Raw genomic sequence first — 14,334 nt, 5'->3', positions numbered from 1 at the left:
CTTGGAGAACAAGAACTCCTTTCTTCAGGTAAAAAGCTTTCATTGTGAAATCCAGTCACATTAAAGTGTTCATTGATAAAATGATTCTACGGCAGCAGATAAGTCAGTTCAAAATAAATACTTAGAAAATTGACAGGATGTTTCAAAGAGGTAAATTTGTCAAAAGGGCGTAAGTGCCTTAAGGAGCCTACATCTGATTTTCAAAAGAGACTAAGGCACTTGAGCCTAAATTGCACTGAAAGTTACTGGCACTTTGTCTCTTCACTGCCTAAGTCACTTTGGCTCTTCAGTGCCTAAATCAGTTTTAAAGATGAGCATTAAGCATTTTTAAAGCGTTACCCAAAGTTCTTAAACATTTACATAACAATATTTTGAAATTCTGTTCTTCAAGTAATTTGAGTTATAACAACCCTCTCTCCAAAACAGTAGTTTGCAAAAGGTTTAGGAAATACTAGCAGTAAACCCAAAATTCCTGGACCAATTTCCTTCAACTGTTCAGAAAATGTACGATTCAAATCACAAGGATTTATTTTAAAGAAAGTCTGAAGAGCATCCACAAGGTTTACAATCGAAATCTTATTACAGCCTTAACTATAAAACTGGTACCAATCCATCCACCAAAGTCTGAATAATAATTAACAATTACCTTGGCAGTATATCTTCTACTATAAAGAGGACAGGCATAAGATAGATACGAGAACAAGGAAAGCAAGGTCTAGAGAGAAAAGGAATAAAGGAGGAAGGTTATTTCCACCAGGGACAGTTAGTATCTGGAATAAAGCTACTTACATAATTACAATGAGGAGTCAAAGTATGTAAGCAAAAAAGACGAAGGCTAATTCAAAAGAAGAAATGGACCTAACCACATATCTGTTATTCTAAATCATCCTATATGTGTATATGGAATCTCTCTCCATGCCAAATAGCTCCGGCAGTGCCCAAGGCAATATCAGTTTGCTACAGGTAACTGTTACATTTTGGAACACAGGATGTGAGAATATCAAGTGTGGACAGCTGGGTGTGAAACTAAACCAGATGGCTATTTGCATATTTCTGTGGTCTGTGAAAGAAATGCACTGTGTACCTTTTGTGGCTATTACAGATGCTACATGTTATGCAAAAGCCATATTAAATGCAGGCAACAAAAACCTATTTTAGTGTCATTTGCAAAGGCAGATACAACTGGCGGGTCAAAATGTGCATGTGTAGAATGTAAAGCTACTTCATTCAGTTCATGGCAAATCTAGGTATAGTTAGATGCTAAATTAAGTATTATGTGACTGTTGTGCCCAAAGAAGGTTGCCCAACACACTAGCAAGTCTTATCTGGACTTGGTAAGGAAGCAGGATGGTGGTGGGAGTCACAGTATGATACTGTTCATAAATATTCATTTGCGATACGAGGAGCAAACAAAACCCATAATGTATATAAAAAAGATTCTCTTAAAGAAAGGTTAATAGGTAACAGTAGTCCCAGTGAGATGAAAATTAAGTACCTGCATAAGTGTTTGCAGGATCAGGGCTTTAATTAAAAAACAAATATCAGTTTCAACCACCATGATAAAACTAGTAATTATTTTCTTTGTCCGGGATAAATTAGGTACTCAATTTTGCCCATTTTTTTGTTTGTTTAAGATTACTGTTTTGCCTGAACTGCCAAATTAATAGGAAAACCAGGTAGGTTTATATAAATTTCAGAGACAGAAAAAAAGCTTCATTTCCCTGAGTAAAAATTATTTGGCACTATTACTTTGCAATAAGACACTCCAATGATGAACAGCAAGAGTTCACTCTTACATAAACTGTGGAAATGGTATAAAAATCCATTAAAATATAAAACAAAACACACCAGCTCATCACCAACTGATTTTAATATCTTCATAAATTAGTGCTGACTTTACCATGTGCCTGTTAGTCATCTATTTCTCCACTGACCTTTGTTCTCTGGGATACAAACAAATCCTGTTACAGAAATACAAAACTATACCCTTGCAGAATGGCAATGGGGTAATCATTGCAAATGAGATGTCACTCACTAGTATAAACCATGCAGCTGTGGTATCTATTTCCAGACATTACAGCGGAGCCTACTAATGCAACCATAATTAATGCAGTATTAGCATTTAAAACACCCTGGAAAAATCATGTACTCTAGAAATAACATTTAGGCCTAGGTCAGAAATTGTCAGATTTTTTCATAGGGTGGACCACATCTGTCATTGCACTCCAAGAGCTGGCAACAGGGAGAGTCCAGCCAGGATGGGAAAGTAAGCCAGAATCTCAAAGACCAAACCATAACCTTTGAGGGCCACAGCCAGGGAGAAAGTCTTTCAAGTACAGTTGGCTACTCAACAGTGGTGAAATGTCCATGTTTAGTGTACTTTTGGATCCCATGTCAAAGACATCATATTTAAATGATCTCTGGTTTGAATCCAGATCAGGGAAGTGGTGACCACAAGGTGGCCTCACACACCATCTGGCATCTGTTCAATGTCTATAAAACAGCTAAGTGGTTTCAAAATGGTTCCTAGTGGGTAGGTGCCCACAGCCACAATCACAACTGGTGCCCTTGTTTAAAAGTTCCAGCGGATGACCGAATCCATGTAGAATTATAAATAGTAGGCTCATGAAAAACCCCACACACTTAGGACATCCAGCCTAGTCCCTGAACTTTGGCATGGAAACCAAACTGCTTTCCCACTCCCAGAAGTGATCCCTAGGCCAAGGAGGACGTGTGTCTTACAAAGGCAGCATGAGGAAACTTGCATGGTCATTGCCATTTCTTTGGAGAAAGGACATCAGTTTATCCTGTCATCAACCCAGAACCTTTTGTTAGCTCTAACATGGACAAAAACTTGTGTCTAGAATTTGGTCTAAACACTTATACAAGAAGCTGGAAAAAAATAGCAGAAATACTGGAAGGGGCATTCAACTTAAAAAAAAAAAAAAAATTATATATGAAGATCTCTGTCCAAACAGCTTTACTTGTAACCCTAAGACCCTGTTCTTGCAATGCTTCGTGTGCAGATGGACCCTACAATTGCACAGAACTCCATTTCCTTTATGCAGACACAGAGGTTTGCCTGTGTGAGTCCCACTGCAGGATCAGGGCCTAAAATTGTTACGACTGAAACAGATTACAGACAAAGTTATGTTCCTCTAGGATTTCAGCTTGTTTACTTTGCGAATTTGACAGCATGCTGTAGCTAGTCAGTCCCATCGTTTCCCTGTTGTCTTTCACAGAGCAAGAAAAGAGAAAGATTTCAAAAAACAGGGCAGCAATTTTAAAGACAAAAACTGTCAGGATGGCTTGGAGGCAGGTGTGGTACCTGAGATGAATTTTAATATATTTTTTTAAAGCACTAGATTCCAACTTGACAGTATCCCTTTAACTCTGAGATGTTATTATGCATATATAGTCATTCTTCACAAGTATTTTAATGGCACACAGAGCATGTGACAAAGACACTGTCATGCCACTTCTGAAAGGATGCAAACTTGGTCATCACTTCTGGAGTGAAAGAATGATCATACAAAATGCTAATAACCAGAGAATGCCCATAGCTTCATCAAGTCCAATGTGCACTATGGACATCTATTCAAACTCAAAAAGAACAGGAGTACTTGTGGCACCTTAGAGACTAACAAATTTATTTCAGCATGAGCTTTTGTGGGCTATGAAGTGAGCTGTAGCCCACGAAAGCTTATGCTGAAATAAACTTGTTAGTCTCTAAGATGCCACAAGTACTCCTGTTCTTTTTGCGGATACAGACTAACATGGCTGCTACTGTTAAACCTATTCAGACTCACACATGCAACAGCAAAACAGTGTCCCCACAGGAGATTATTTTGGTTCTAGTAGATCACAACTATCAATCCAATTCTCTGATCTTATTTCCATACAGGCTGATTGCAAATACGGTGCAATATTCACACTGCAGTGGAATTACCTGGAATCAGATGCTATCTGGAACAACAACTGAAGTGTTAACAGAAGCAAGACAAAAACATGAATTATATGGAGTCCACTAAAGTAGTGGGGACAAGCTGACAAGTTCTGTTATCAGATTTGGAAGGGACAGGGAGAGCAATTGTCCTCCAAAGTTGTCAAAGTTTTTACAAACTGATCGCTTCAGAACCAATAACCATATTAACAGATGCATGATCCAGACAAGAACGCTTCATTCACAAGTAATCTTACCTTTCTGATTTTGTTTCTTAGACATCCCTGCGTATTTGTTTTTATGGGCAATTAATTATGTGAGGGGAAAAAATAGTCCTCTCCCTTGAATAACGTGGCTGACAGCTGCAATTCACACGTCGTCTCGTATCAAACTGGAAATGGCAAATATCTGGTATGGACAGCAAATGGGAGCTAGAGTCGTCAGAAATTCTGCTGACTGAACAGCAAAACAATATAGGCTCCTTCCTCCCAACACCAACTTCTCAGGATGCCTGAAGGTAGCAGCTCACATTGTCCTTTTCACAGATTCTGGAAGTAAAAAAAACAAAACAAAAAAAAAACAAGAAAGGAATTAAGTTAGAAAACGCCTGCTGTATTAGCCATGTCTGTAGAGGAACTCTCATAGGCTACTGAGGTCTTCTGGGTAATGCTTTTTAAAAATAAGATTTATGTTGCTTAAAGGGCACTGTAAAACTACCGGTAAAAAAAAGAAAATCGAAATACAAAGCAGCAAAGTCTCTAAAGACTTTGCCCTGCGTTTCAGCAATCTTGCACTTCTGGAATTCAGAGTCAGTGTAGCCTTTACAAGACAATTTTATTGAAGCACAAAAGCATTACGGCCAATTTACGACCCATTATAAAAACAGCTGTCTAAACTGATAGTAGCATGGAGATTACATTTCTGTATGCAGGGTTCATTATGCAAGGGACTAAGAGCCCGAATTCCTATATTAGACAATAAAATTTAGCAGAACTTTCATTCAGGAATCTCTCTTCATATTAAGTAGTGTTAGCAAGTTCTGTTTGAGCAGGGCACAGCATTACTTTGCTCTGATTTTTCTCTAACCACACCCATAGTTTCTGTTACTTTATTTCAGCAAAGAACATGACAGCAATTGACTAAAGCAGGAATAGTTCTCGCTCCGCACTGCATTGTTTTAAATTTGAAGAACTGAAGGCATCAGTTATATTACTGTTCTTGCTCCCATTAATTAGTGCAGGAGCCTTGATAGCAGTCACCACTGTCAGGCGTGACAGGCGAAACAAAGAACAACAAGGTACTCCCCCCCCCCAAAAAAATAAAAAAAAGACTAATAAGGAATTCTCTGCTACTGTAAATTGGCACAGCTCTGCGGAGCCAGCTGGCCCGCGAAAACCTTACAGCCACATTCAGAAGGAAATGTAAAAACTCAATGAAGAGCTGATAGCACACATACCTAAGCAGTGGTTTACTAAAGACATTCCTGGGATATGGTTTACACATCTATGGAAAAAAATGAGGTGTCCTTGCGGCACCTTAGAAGTGTATCTGGGCATAAACTTTCGTGGGCTAGAAACCACTTCAAAGTCCAAGAAAGCTTATGCTCAAATACATTTGTTAGTCTCTAAGATGCCACAAGGACTCCTAGGTTTTTTTTTTGCTGATATAGACTAACAGCTACCACTGAAACCTGTCACCCACATCCAGGGAACGCCGAAACACTAACATAATACAAGAAACTAGTAAAAACACTGGCCAGATTCCTAGCAGATTCCTACTACACAGGTGCTTACACAAATGTATTTGATTTATAAATGAAGTATTTGCTATAACTAAAACTTTCCAAGCTAAACTATACAAGTGTTCAAAACACTTCTTACTTCTAGTCACAGAATTCAAACACACACTTTACAATCATGAGACATATGCTCTAAGATACAGAGGAAGCTGCTAGAATACAACCAAGGCTCAGTGTATTTTGAAAGCTGCATGCATAAGAGAGCCCTTTTACCTGTCAGCAAAGCTCTTGAAAGGAAGAAAGGAAGGAATACAAACTCCTGTCTTGCTGCCTTCAGCTCTTGGAATTAAATAACGCAATTGGTTAGGTTCTGGTGCCTTGAGGCACACCCCATCCATTAAATTTGGAGTGTGTCAAATGAAATTCAGAAAATAAAATGAGATCCTCACAAAAGCCAGGAAATTTAGTGAAGGACTAAATCTTCATTATTTGGATAGAACAAGGGAACCAGCTGAACTTTTTCCTACTGCCAGGAGCTTTAGAAAATCATTGCTTGCAGAAACACTCTCAGTGCTCATACAGCTGTGCTCTGGATCATACCAGTATGTGTAAGTTTCATTTCCCCACCCTCCTGCCTGCTCCCTGGCTGTGAGCAGGCAGTACACTGTAAATGATACAAGGAACCTGCTGTTGGAAATGCTAGAACTGAATTGCTGTAGATTTCAAGATAATTCCTGTTCAGGAGAAGGAATGTGGTATATATACACACTTGTGATCACAGAACTAGTACCTAGAATTCGTGTAGGATCTTTCAGGAACATAGCGATAATGTAAGGTCTAATGCAACATTTATTTTCAGAAAACAGAACAGCTTCTGCAATTCAGAGTAGTCTGTGAAAATACCCAGACAATTTTAAATACAGAAGAAACATTTTATCTATAATGCTTGACCAGAGGCGAATTAGGGGTTTGTGGGGCCCTGAGCCAAAGCAAATGGGAGCCCCCACACCCTGATCCAGCTCCCCAGCGCTCTGCTGAGCAGGAAGAGTGCATATGAGCACATGGGCACCCATTTTTCCAGGGGCCCATGCCCTATTGGCTCAGCGTTTAATCCGCCACTGCACCTGACGGCCCCTTTAAATGAATCTCCTTGCTTTATGGGATTGTCTTAACCTTGATTTTTTTTTTTTAAACAGTACTTTTGACTGTGGATTTTCTATATATGCAAATTCCTGGACAGTAAATAGCTAGAGAGATGCCTCATTCGGACAAAATATGGCAGCAATACATTTAAATAGCCTAATGTATTATATATTGCTCTTCTCCAATCCCTTTTATCTGAGGATCTCAAAGCACTTTGCAAAAGGTAAGCCTCTCCAACTGTGAGGTAAATTATGTCTTCATTTCAAAGAGAAAAATAATTGCAGTAATTAAGTCTTGGAAAAAACAAAGGAATTTACCAGCAATTATAAGTCATTCTTTACCAAGCCTGACAATATCATATAAGTGACACTCTAGTAATGGATCAAAGGAATATAGCCATTGATAAATCTGATAAGCATTAAATGGCTGGCCATTATATTCGCGAGGATGGAATCAATAGTACATTATCAAATGAAACTGCCAGGGTGGAAACATAACTTGGACAATACGAAGCAACTTCAGCTTATGTTAATATTCAGTTTCATAAAGTTGTGCAACATTCACAACCAGATGCTTTGTAAATAACTGACCAGCAGGAAAATTGCAACATGGTTGTTAGATGAAAGGCTTAGATAAATCACTTTTGTTTTTAAAAACAAAGTGGAAGCATCTCTTTAAATTCCAAGACCGGTAAAATAACCGAAGGGTAGTATAAGTTAAAAAAAATTGCGAAGGATAGTGTATTTAGTCAGAAAAGATATCCCAACATCTAAGACATTAGGTATGGTATATTTCAATAAAATCTGTATAAAAACAAATATTAATCTTTAAAAACAGTAAGAAAATTTAAAAAATGAATATCTGATTTGCTGGATTTTAAATAACTTCATTATTAAATTTAAATCCACAGACTATGTAGGACCTATAAAGGAAAAACTACAATAATTTGTGCTTCTTTTTCTGGCTCTGGAGCAATTAAGCCATTCCCAGAGCTGTGCAGTCACTCAGCTGATTACATAACATAGGATGTGAAAAAGAAATTAGCGTTTCTAAAGTAAAGTAAAAAAAACCACAACCTTTGAGATACATTCAATCTTCTTTATGCCTTTATTGTAGGAAGTATCAACTTTAAAATATACTCATCTATAGTCTCTTTTAAGAATACTATGATAATAGTCTAGGACTGATAGCTAGTGAGTTAAAATACTATCTAATATCAGAGGCGTAGCCGTGTTAGTCTGGATCTGTAAAAAGCGACACAGTCCTGTGGCACCTTATAGACTAACAGAAGTATTGGAGCATAAGCTTTCGTGGGTGAATATCCACCTAGTCTATAAGGTGCCACAGGACTCTTTGTAGCTATCTAATGTTTGCTGGAAGAAAAAGTATCTACCTGCTGAAAGCTTTGTATGGGTTATCTATTAAATAAGCTACAAAAGTTGCTTCTGCTGCTGCTATCCTGAAGCCTAAAGAACAAGTCTGCTACTTAGAAGGATTTTTGCCATTTTTATGCTGGGATTTCAAGCAAGTAGTGGTTTTTTTTCCTCTTGAGCTTAAACAACATAATTTGTGCTATACAGTAGCATCTGGCTAATTGGCTTTTGAGTAAAGTAGTCCCTTATCAAGCTATTTTAATCTTGTTGATCAAGCACACAGAAGTCTCTGTGATTCTACACACAATACCATTTCACTAGGATAAGTCTTTCCATTTGTATTTTATAATCATTCACAAAAAGAAACTATTAGCAAGATACCAGGATGACTACCATCAGCAGAGGCCTCAAAAAACAAAGATGTTGATCCAAAATATTATGCACCCTGGCTTTGTAACACATACACATGGACACAGGATTAAAGATCATTAAGTCCCATGTACTAGAAGTGTCCACAAATTAACCTAGGAATCCAAAGTATCGTATTTTGTCTTACCACAAACAATACTTAGAGCCGTAACAGGTTTCATATACCTGCTAGGGGTAGGAATAGCGAGAATAATTAAGAATACTTTAAAAAACCCTTAAAGTTTTCTTTTTTGTTGTGTCCCTGCAAAAAACCCTGCCTCCCAGCTGAGCGCATTCACTTTATTTGTCAGCCTGCACTGGATCTCCAACACTTCCTCTTTAAGCGAAAGCCAAAAAAGCCATAGAATTCCAACTGCCAGCATCATGAAAGCTTGACACAGGCCTCCGTCATTCCTCTTCGAAGACTTTTAGCTTTTCCGCTCCAGAAGAGAGTTAAACCTCGTTCACAGGCTAGTGAGCCAAGATGGCCCGCATCACACACTAAACTTTACGTGCTCAGTGTTTTAATAGCAGGTTAGCTTTGATATCTCCTGTCAGAAAAGGGAACAGAATATGCCCAGGAGTACTGGAACAATTTGTATAGTAGAGGTTCTGAGAGCCACTGAACTAAGCTGTCAACCCTACATATGATGGAAACCACTTCAAGCCAGGGGTGCGGCAGTGCCCCCAGTTTCAGCACCCACGAATATGCCAGACAGCGGTAAAAGCTATTAGAAAAGCATGACAGGAACTGATTTTTGAATCTATACAATCAGATTCCAGAACCTTATCAAAGAACAAAGACACATTTAATACATAGTGCTATTAACAACTTGACATGAAGAGGAAGGGAGAGGTAAAGGGGAATTTTTATGCTCTCTGGTCACCTTGGTTTTCTGAGCACAGAGTCTGAAAGTGTCTCCAATACCAATGGCCCCAGGGGAATCTCTGTTTGCATAAAGCAACATTTTTCCCCTGCCCTAGACTAATCCTTTGATGTCTGTAGAAGAGGAAAGCAAAATCATTTTGTAAAAAACAATCTTTTCCTACTATCCCATTCAAACTTTTATTCAGGATTTTTCCAAATTGAACATATCTTGCTCTAACCAGTTCATTATTCTGTCCAAGAATGAACTGAATATTTAAACAGAGATGTCACTGTCTATAGTCTTCTTAAATCCACACCTGTATTGTTCTTTCAATTAAAGCATTATGACAAGCACAAGCTAAGCATTACATATTCTAGAACATAACCTCTTACAATCTAGTTTTATATGGTATTGCACCTTAGAGAAGTGAAAATGCAAACACTGCTCAGAACACACTGATTATTTGTTGCACAAACACACAACATGTGCACATGTAGATGCAGTATACAGAGGTAAAAAGCAAAAGACAAGCATTCAACTTTTCCACAAATTTCAGATCACCACACCACCCACCAGCAGACTGCATGAGTTAATGCCAGGTTATACCATGTTTTACACAACTGTATAGTGAATGGATACCATTCAATGCAGGATTGTTCTTATAAGACTTTCAATATTGAAAAAAAATGCTGTAGTCTAGTGACTAGTCACAGAACTGGAAGCAAGAACTCCCAAATTCCAATCCCAGCGCTACCACTAATGTGCTGTGTGGCCTTGGGAAAGTCACTTCACTTCCATGCGCCTATTGTAATGTGGGGATAATTCACATCTGTTGCAAAGTGTTTGTATTGGTGTAAAGTGCTGAGTATTACTCTGGTCTTCAACTGTTTTGTTCCAAGCTCTTTGGTCCTGAGGGAGGTATGTGTGACACACAGACAGTGTAATCAGGCCCTGTACAGAAAGAGACCCTCATGCTCTAGCAGCCATTCTGGATGGGCCTGCATCCAGCCCAGCTTGGCCAGAAAAACAATTTGGCCACATGAGAGGAGACAAAGACATTGCATATTCATGTGAGAAGAGGAGACAAGAATAGATAAGGAGGAGTTGAGTAAAGGGAGCAGAGACTAGCAGAAGTCCTTGTCTCCAGATCCCTAGTAGAAAATGTAGAGGGAAAGAAAGAGATAGAGATTCTTGTCCTGATGGTATTTTAGTGTTTCTTACAACCAGCTGTGAAGCTTTAAGGCATACTTTAGAGTATGCACACAGATGCAGTCCACCAGGTGTTCCAGGCCATGTCTAAATGCATTGCCACCACCATCACTTTATCAAAATTCTTACTTCCCTATTGCAAATATTTCTTTACTCTTCATTCTATAAAACCTTCCATTAGAGATCTCAAAGCACTTTGCAAACATTAAATAAATTTCAAGACTGTCCCCCAAGAAGTAATAATGGATATGAGCTGTTTGCTTTTTAGATGCAGCTTGTTCAAATAGATACACACACGAGTTTCTCTCTGTTGTTTTTTTGTTAAACCATCACGATTACTTTCAAATAGCTTTCTGGGTCTGAAAGACACAAAAATAAGATTTTTGTTCGACACTGATCTATAGAAGGATTTATTTTTTTTTAAATGAGCTGGTGTCTTTTTGGCTATTCTTTCAACATAATCTGTAAAAAAAATGCTTTTAAAAAGTTCAGATACCATCAGAAGAAAAGAAAGTCATGGAAGACATGCAAAAAGGACTTACTGGAAGTCTCAGAAAATGTATGCTGTTAGATCTCCTGCCTTAACTGAAGGGGCAAAGGTGTTGAATCTTTAAGATCTCCTAAATTACATAGGTGTTAACAACAAACAAACAATGAATTTTAAGAAGTCCCACTTAAAGTTCCTTTCTCTCAGTTGCTCAGCTTTCACTCTCCTGGCTCTTGTGATGTCAGTTTGAGTGGTCCAAGTCTATCAAAGAGTCATCCAACAGATAGTACTTGATACTTTAAACTTAAAAACAAGCAGATTTAAAAAAGCTCACACCTTCTTTGTATTAATAAAAAGTTTATAAAAAACATGTATCTATCCTCACTCTTTGCAGGTCACCACTTCCTTTGTCTTGAATCTAATTAGTCCCTTTTGCTTAGAGACTATACTGCAGTTATTCAGCAAAATCATAAAATAATTGAAAAATACTTGAAAAGTAATCTACAATTCAATACACAAATCAACTCTCCCTCCAAAACAGAAGTATATGCTGGCAAACCCTTAACTACAGTGGCTCCAGCAACCACCACTACCACTGCACATTTGTGATGCAGGACAAATTAGCTGATAGATATGTATTACTTCTGTGTGGATTGTGTCAAATGTTTTCCATCAAAGCTGAGTTTTTGTCTAAACAAAAATTTTAGTGGAAAGTATGATTTCCTTGAAAAAAATATTTGTATTGGAAAAGAAGAGTTTTCTGTTTTCCGACTAAACAATTTTTCATCAGAAAACTGAAAACTTCATTTTTTCAGCTGTAAATTTAGACAAAACCAAAACATTTTGATTTTGTTGAATTTTTCTACCAAAACCACAACATTTTACAGCCAGTGCTAAAAGTTACTAAACCAACCTGTTAAACATTTCCCCACACACATACAGCTGCCCAACGGATTCTTTATTACATGTTAAATGTTTGAATAGTCAGGGAAACCATGCCAAAACCCTGCAGATTCCGAGCACCGTCCTGCCTATCACAGTGTTACCTGCCTTTCATCAGACATATTCCTGCTGCCTCATTCCCAGTCATCATTTGTTACTTGCAGGATAGTAATGCCTGCAGCCCCCCCGGGGGGGGGGGATCAGGATCCCATTGAAGAAGTTGTTATATAAACACAAGACCCCCAAAGAGTTTACAGGCTGGGATGAAACAAGTGGGTGTAATATACAGACACAGGGAGCAGGGGCAGGATGGTGAGGGCAGCAGGACACTTGGCTGCGTGTGTGCCCCTGTGCAGCACAAATCAGGAGTCCTTCGCCCTGACACAGCTGACACCAGTGACCGTAGTCTCCCCTTTTATGTTCTCCAGCCTGTTGCTGTACAGCTCCCTCATCACCCCCGTTCAGCCGGTCGCCCCAACTCCTCGCTGTGTCACCTTCCTGTCCCCGCTTGCTGCTCTATCAGAGACCGCCCCAGACCGCCCCCACGCACCGCTCCGCCTGCTCCCCCCGATCTCTTCGCCCCCCTCACTTGCCCACCCCTCAGCCTCTGCCCCGCAGCTCCCACGCCCTGGGCCACAGCCCCCTCCCTTCCCAGAGCCCCACAGGGCCCCAACACGTGTTACCCTTATTGGCCCCCCGCACGCTCGCCTGTCCCCCCATCGCCCCCCTTCACTGCCCCCGCAGCTCCCAACCGCCTGGGCCACAGCCCCTCCCTTCCAGGCCCCCACCAGGCGTTACCTTATTGCCCCCGCCGCTTTCCTCCCCCCGCCACTACCCGCCTCCGCCGGGCCCGGGCGGCTCCCTCAGCCCGCCGGCCCGTGCCCGAGGCTGGCGGCTGGGGCGGGCCCTTTTGGCCGCGCGCGCAGGGAGGCCAGACGCCGCCGCCGCCGCCGCCACAACCCCCCTCACCGTCTCCTCAGGCCGCCGCTGCCAGGCACCGGGGAAGGGGGGCGGGGCCGGGGCCCGCTCCGACCCCGGCAAGCGCCTTCGAGCCCAACCAACCAACGGGAAAAGGGCTCGGGAGCCACCCAGCCAATGGCGAGCGCTAGAGACGGAAAGCCAGCGCGCGGACAGCGAGGCCAACCAATGGCGGCACGAGACACTAAGAGCCGCAAGCCAGTAAGGAGCGGCGAGGGGCCGATCCAAGTGCCACCGGCCAATAGGACAAGGAGAAGTTCCCTCGCGAGGCCGCCTGCGCGCTGCAGCCAATGGGCAAGCAGAGCGCTCGAGCCAATATGGATAGCGAGGAGGCCCCAGGGGAGGGGCGTGGCTAGAGACGGTCGAGGACCAATCCAACAGCGTCCAGGAGATACCTAGCTCCACCCCCTTGTCTCGCCGGCTAACGCCGAGGGGCGGGGCGGGGGAGCCGAGCTGAGCCGGAAGTTGCCGAAGCCGCCGCAGCGGATCTGGCGGAAAGAGACGAGCTGGGAGCTGGGCTCAGCACCCATGTGCCAAGGCTGGAGCCTTGTGGGGGGCAGCTGCAGGGGACTCAAGGGTCACTGGTCCTGGGGGGCTCTGGGGTCACTGGTCCAGGGGGGCTCTGGAGTCTGGGGGCCCTCGGGTCACTGCTTCCCCACCTTCAGGGTCCCAGCCTGTCCCATGCATGATGCCTACTCCCATGGGGGCCTCTTGGCTCGAGGGTTGCTGGCCCCCTTCTCCATGTCTCATGCAGAGGGCCTGCTCCCCACCCAGGTCCCATCTGGGCAGCTTTGGCTCCAGAGTCTCTGTTCTCTCAACGCCAGGGTCCCACATCCCAAATAGCAACCGCAGTGCCACGTTCTGCCCAGATTTTCCACCCACAGGGCCCCACTCCTGCCCTCCCCGACGCTGCCAGATCTGGACAACAGCAGGCCCTTCCTGTCCCGGGCTGGATAGGAACCAGTGACCCAGCAGCCAAAGGCTCCATCCCCTGGAGCCCACCACTCCTTCCCAGAACGTCTGACCCAGCCTGCCCCTTATCATCTCTGCCCTAGATGCATCACAGCACAGGCCACTCCAAGCCCCACGCTCCTGCTGCCTTCTCTGGCCGGGATCTTTGGGTCTCCTCTTTCTACCTGCAGCCTGATGCCGACACCTACTGGGCACCCAGGGCACCACAACGACATCGAATGCCAATGTACCGTTCCCACATTCAACCCCAAGCGCTTCGCTGGTGCTGTTTA

At 42.0% G+C, this 14,334-nt stretch overlaps 1 protein-coding gene across 2 annotated transcripts in view; it reads right to left on the bottom strand.

Annotated features, from left to right (window-relative positions):
- Positions 1 to 13,137, bottom strand: part of SPATS2 (spermatogenesis associated serine rich 2) — a 39,300-nt gene extending 26,163 nt beyond the window's left edge. For both annotated transcript variants that reach the window (XM_032785560.2, XM_032785562.2), the window contains exons 1-2: positions 13,082 to 13,137; positions 4,201 to 4,491 (exon numbers count right to left, since the gene is read on the bottom strand). In XM_032785560.2, coding sequence (XP_032641451.1) covers positions 4,201 to 4,225 — 25 coding nt within the window. In that variant the 5' untranslated portion in view covers positions 4,226 to 4,491; positions 13,082 to 13,137. The remainder of the gene's footprint in view (positions 1 to 4,200; positions 4,492 to 13,081) is intronic.
- Between the last annotated feature and the right edge of the window lie 1,197 nt (positions 13,138 to 14,334).

This window comes from Chelonoidis abingdonii, chromosome 26 (genome assembly GCF_003597395.2).
Source record: "Chelonoidis abingdonii isolate Lonesome George chromosome 26, CheloAbing_2.0, whole genome shotgun sequence".
Lineage (NCBI taxonomy): Eukaryota > Metazoa > Chordata > Testudines > Testudinidae > Chelonoidis > Chelonoidis abingdonii.
This window is presented reverse-complemented; position numbering and strand designations above follow the sequence as displayed.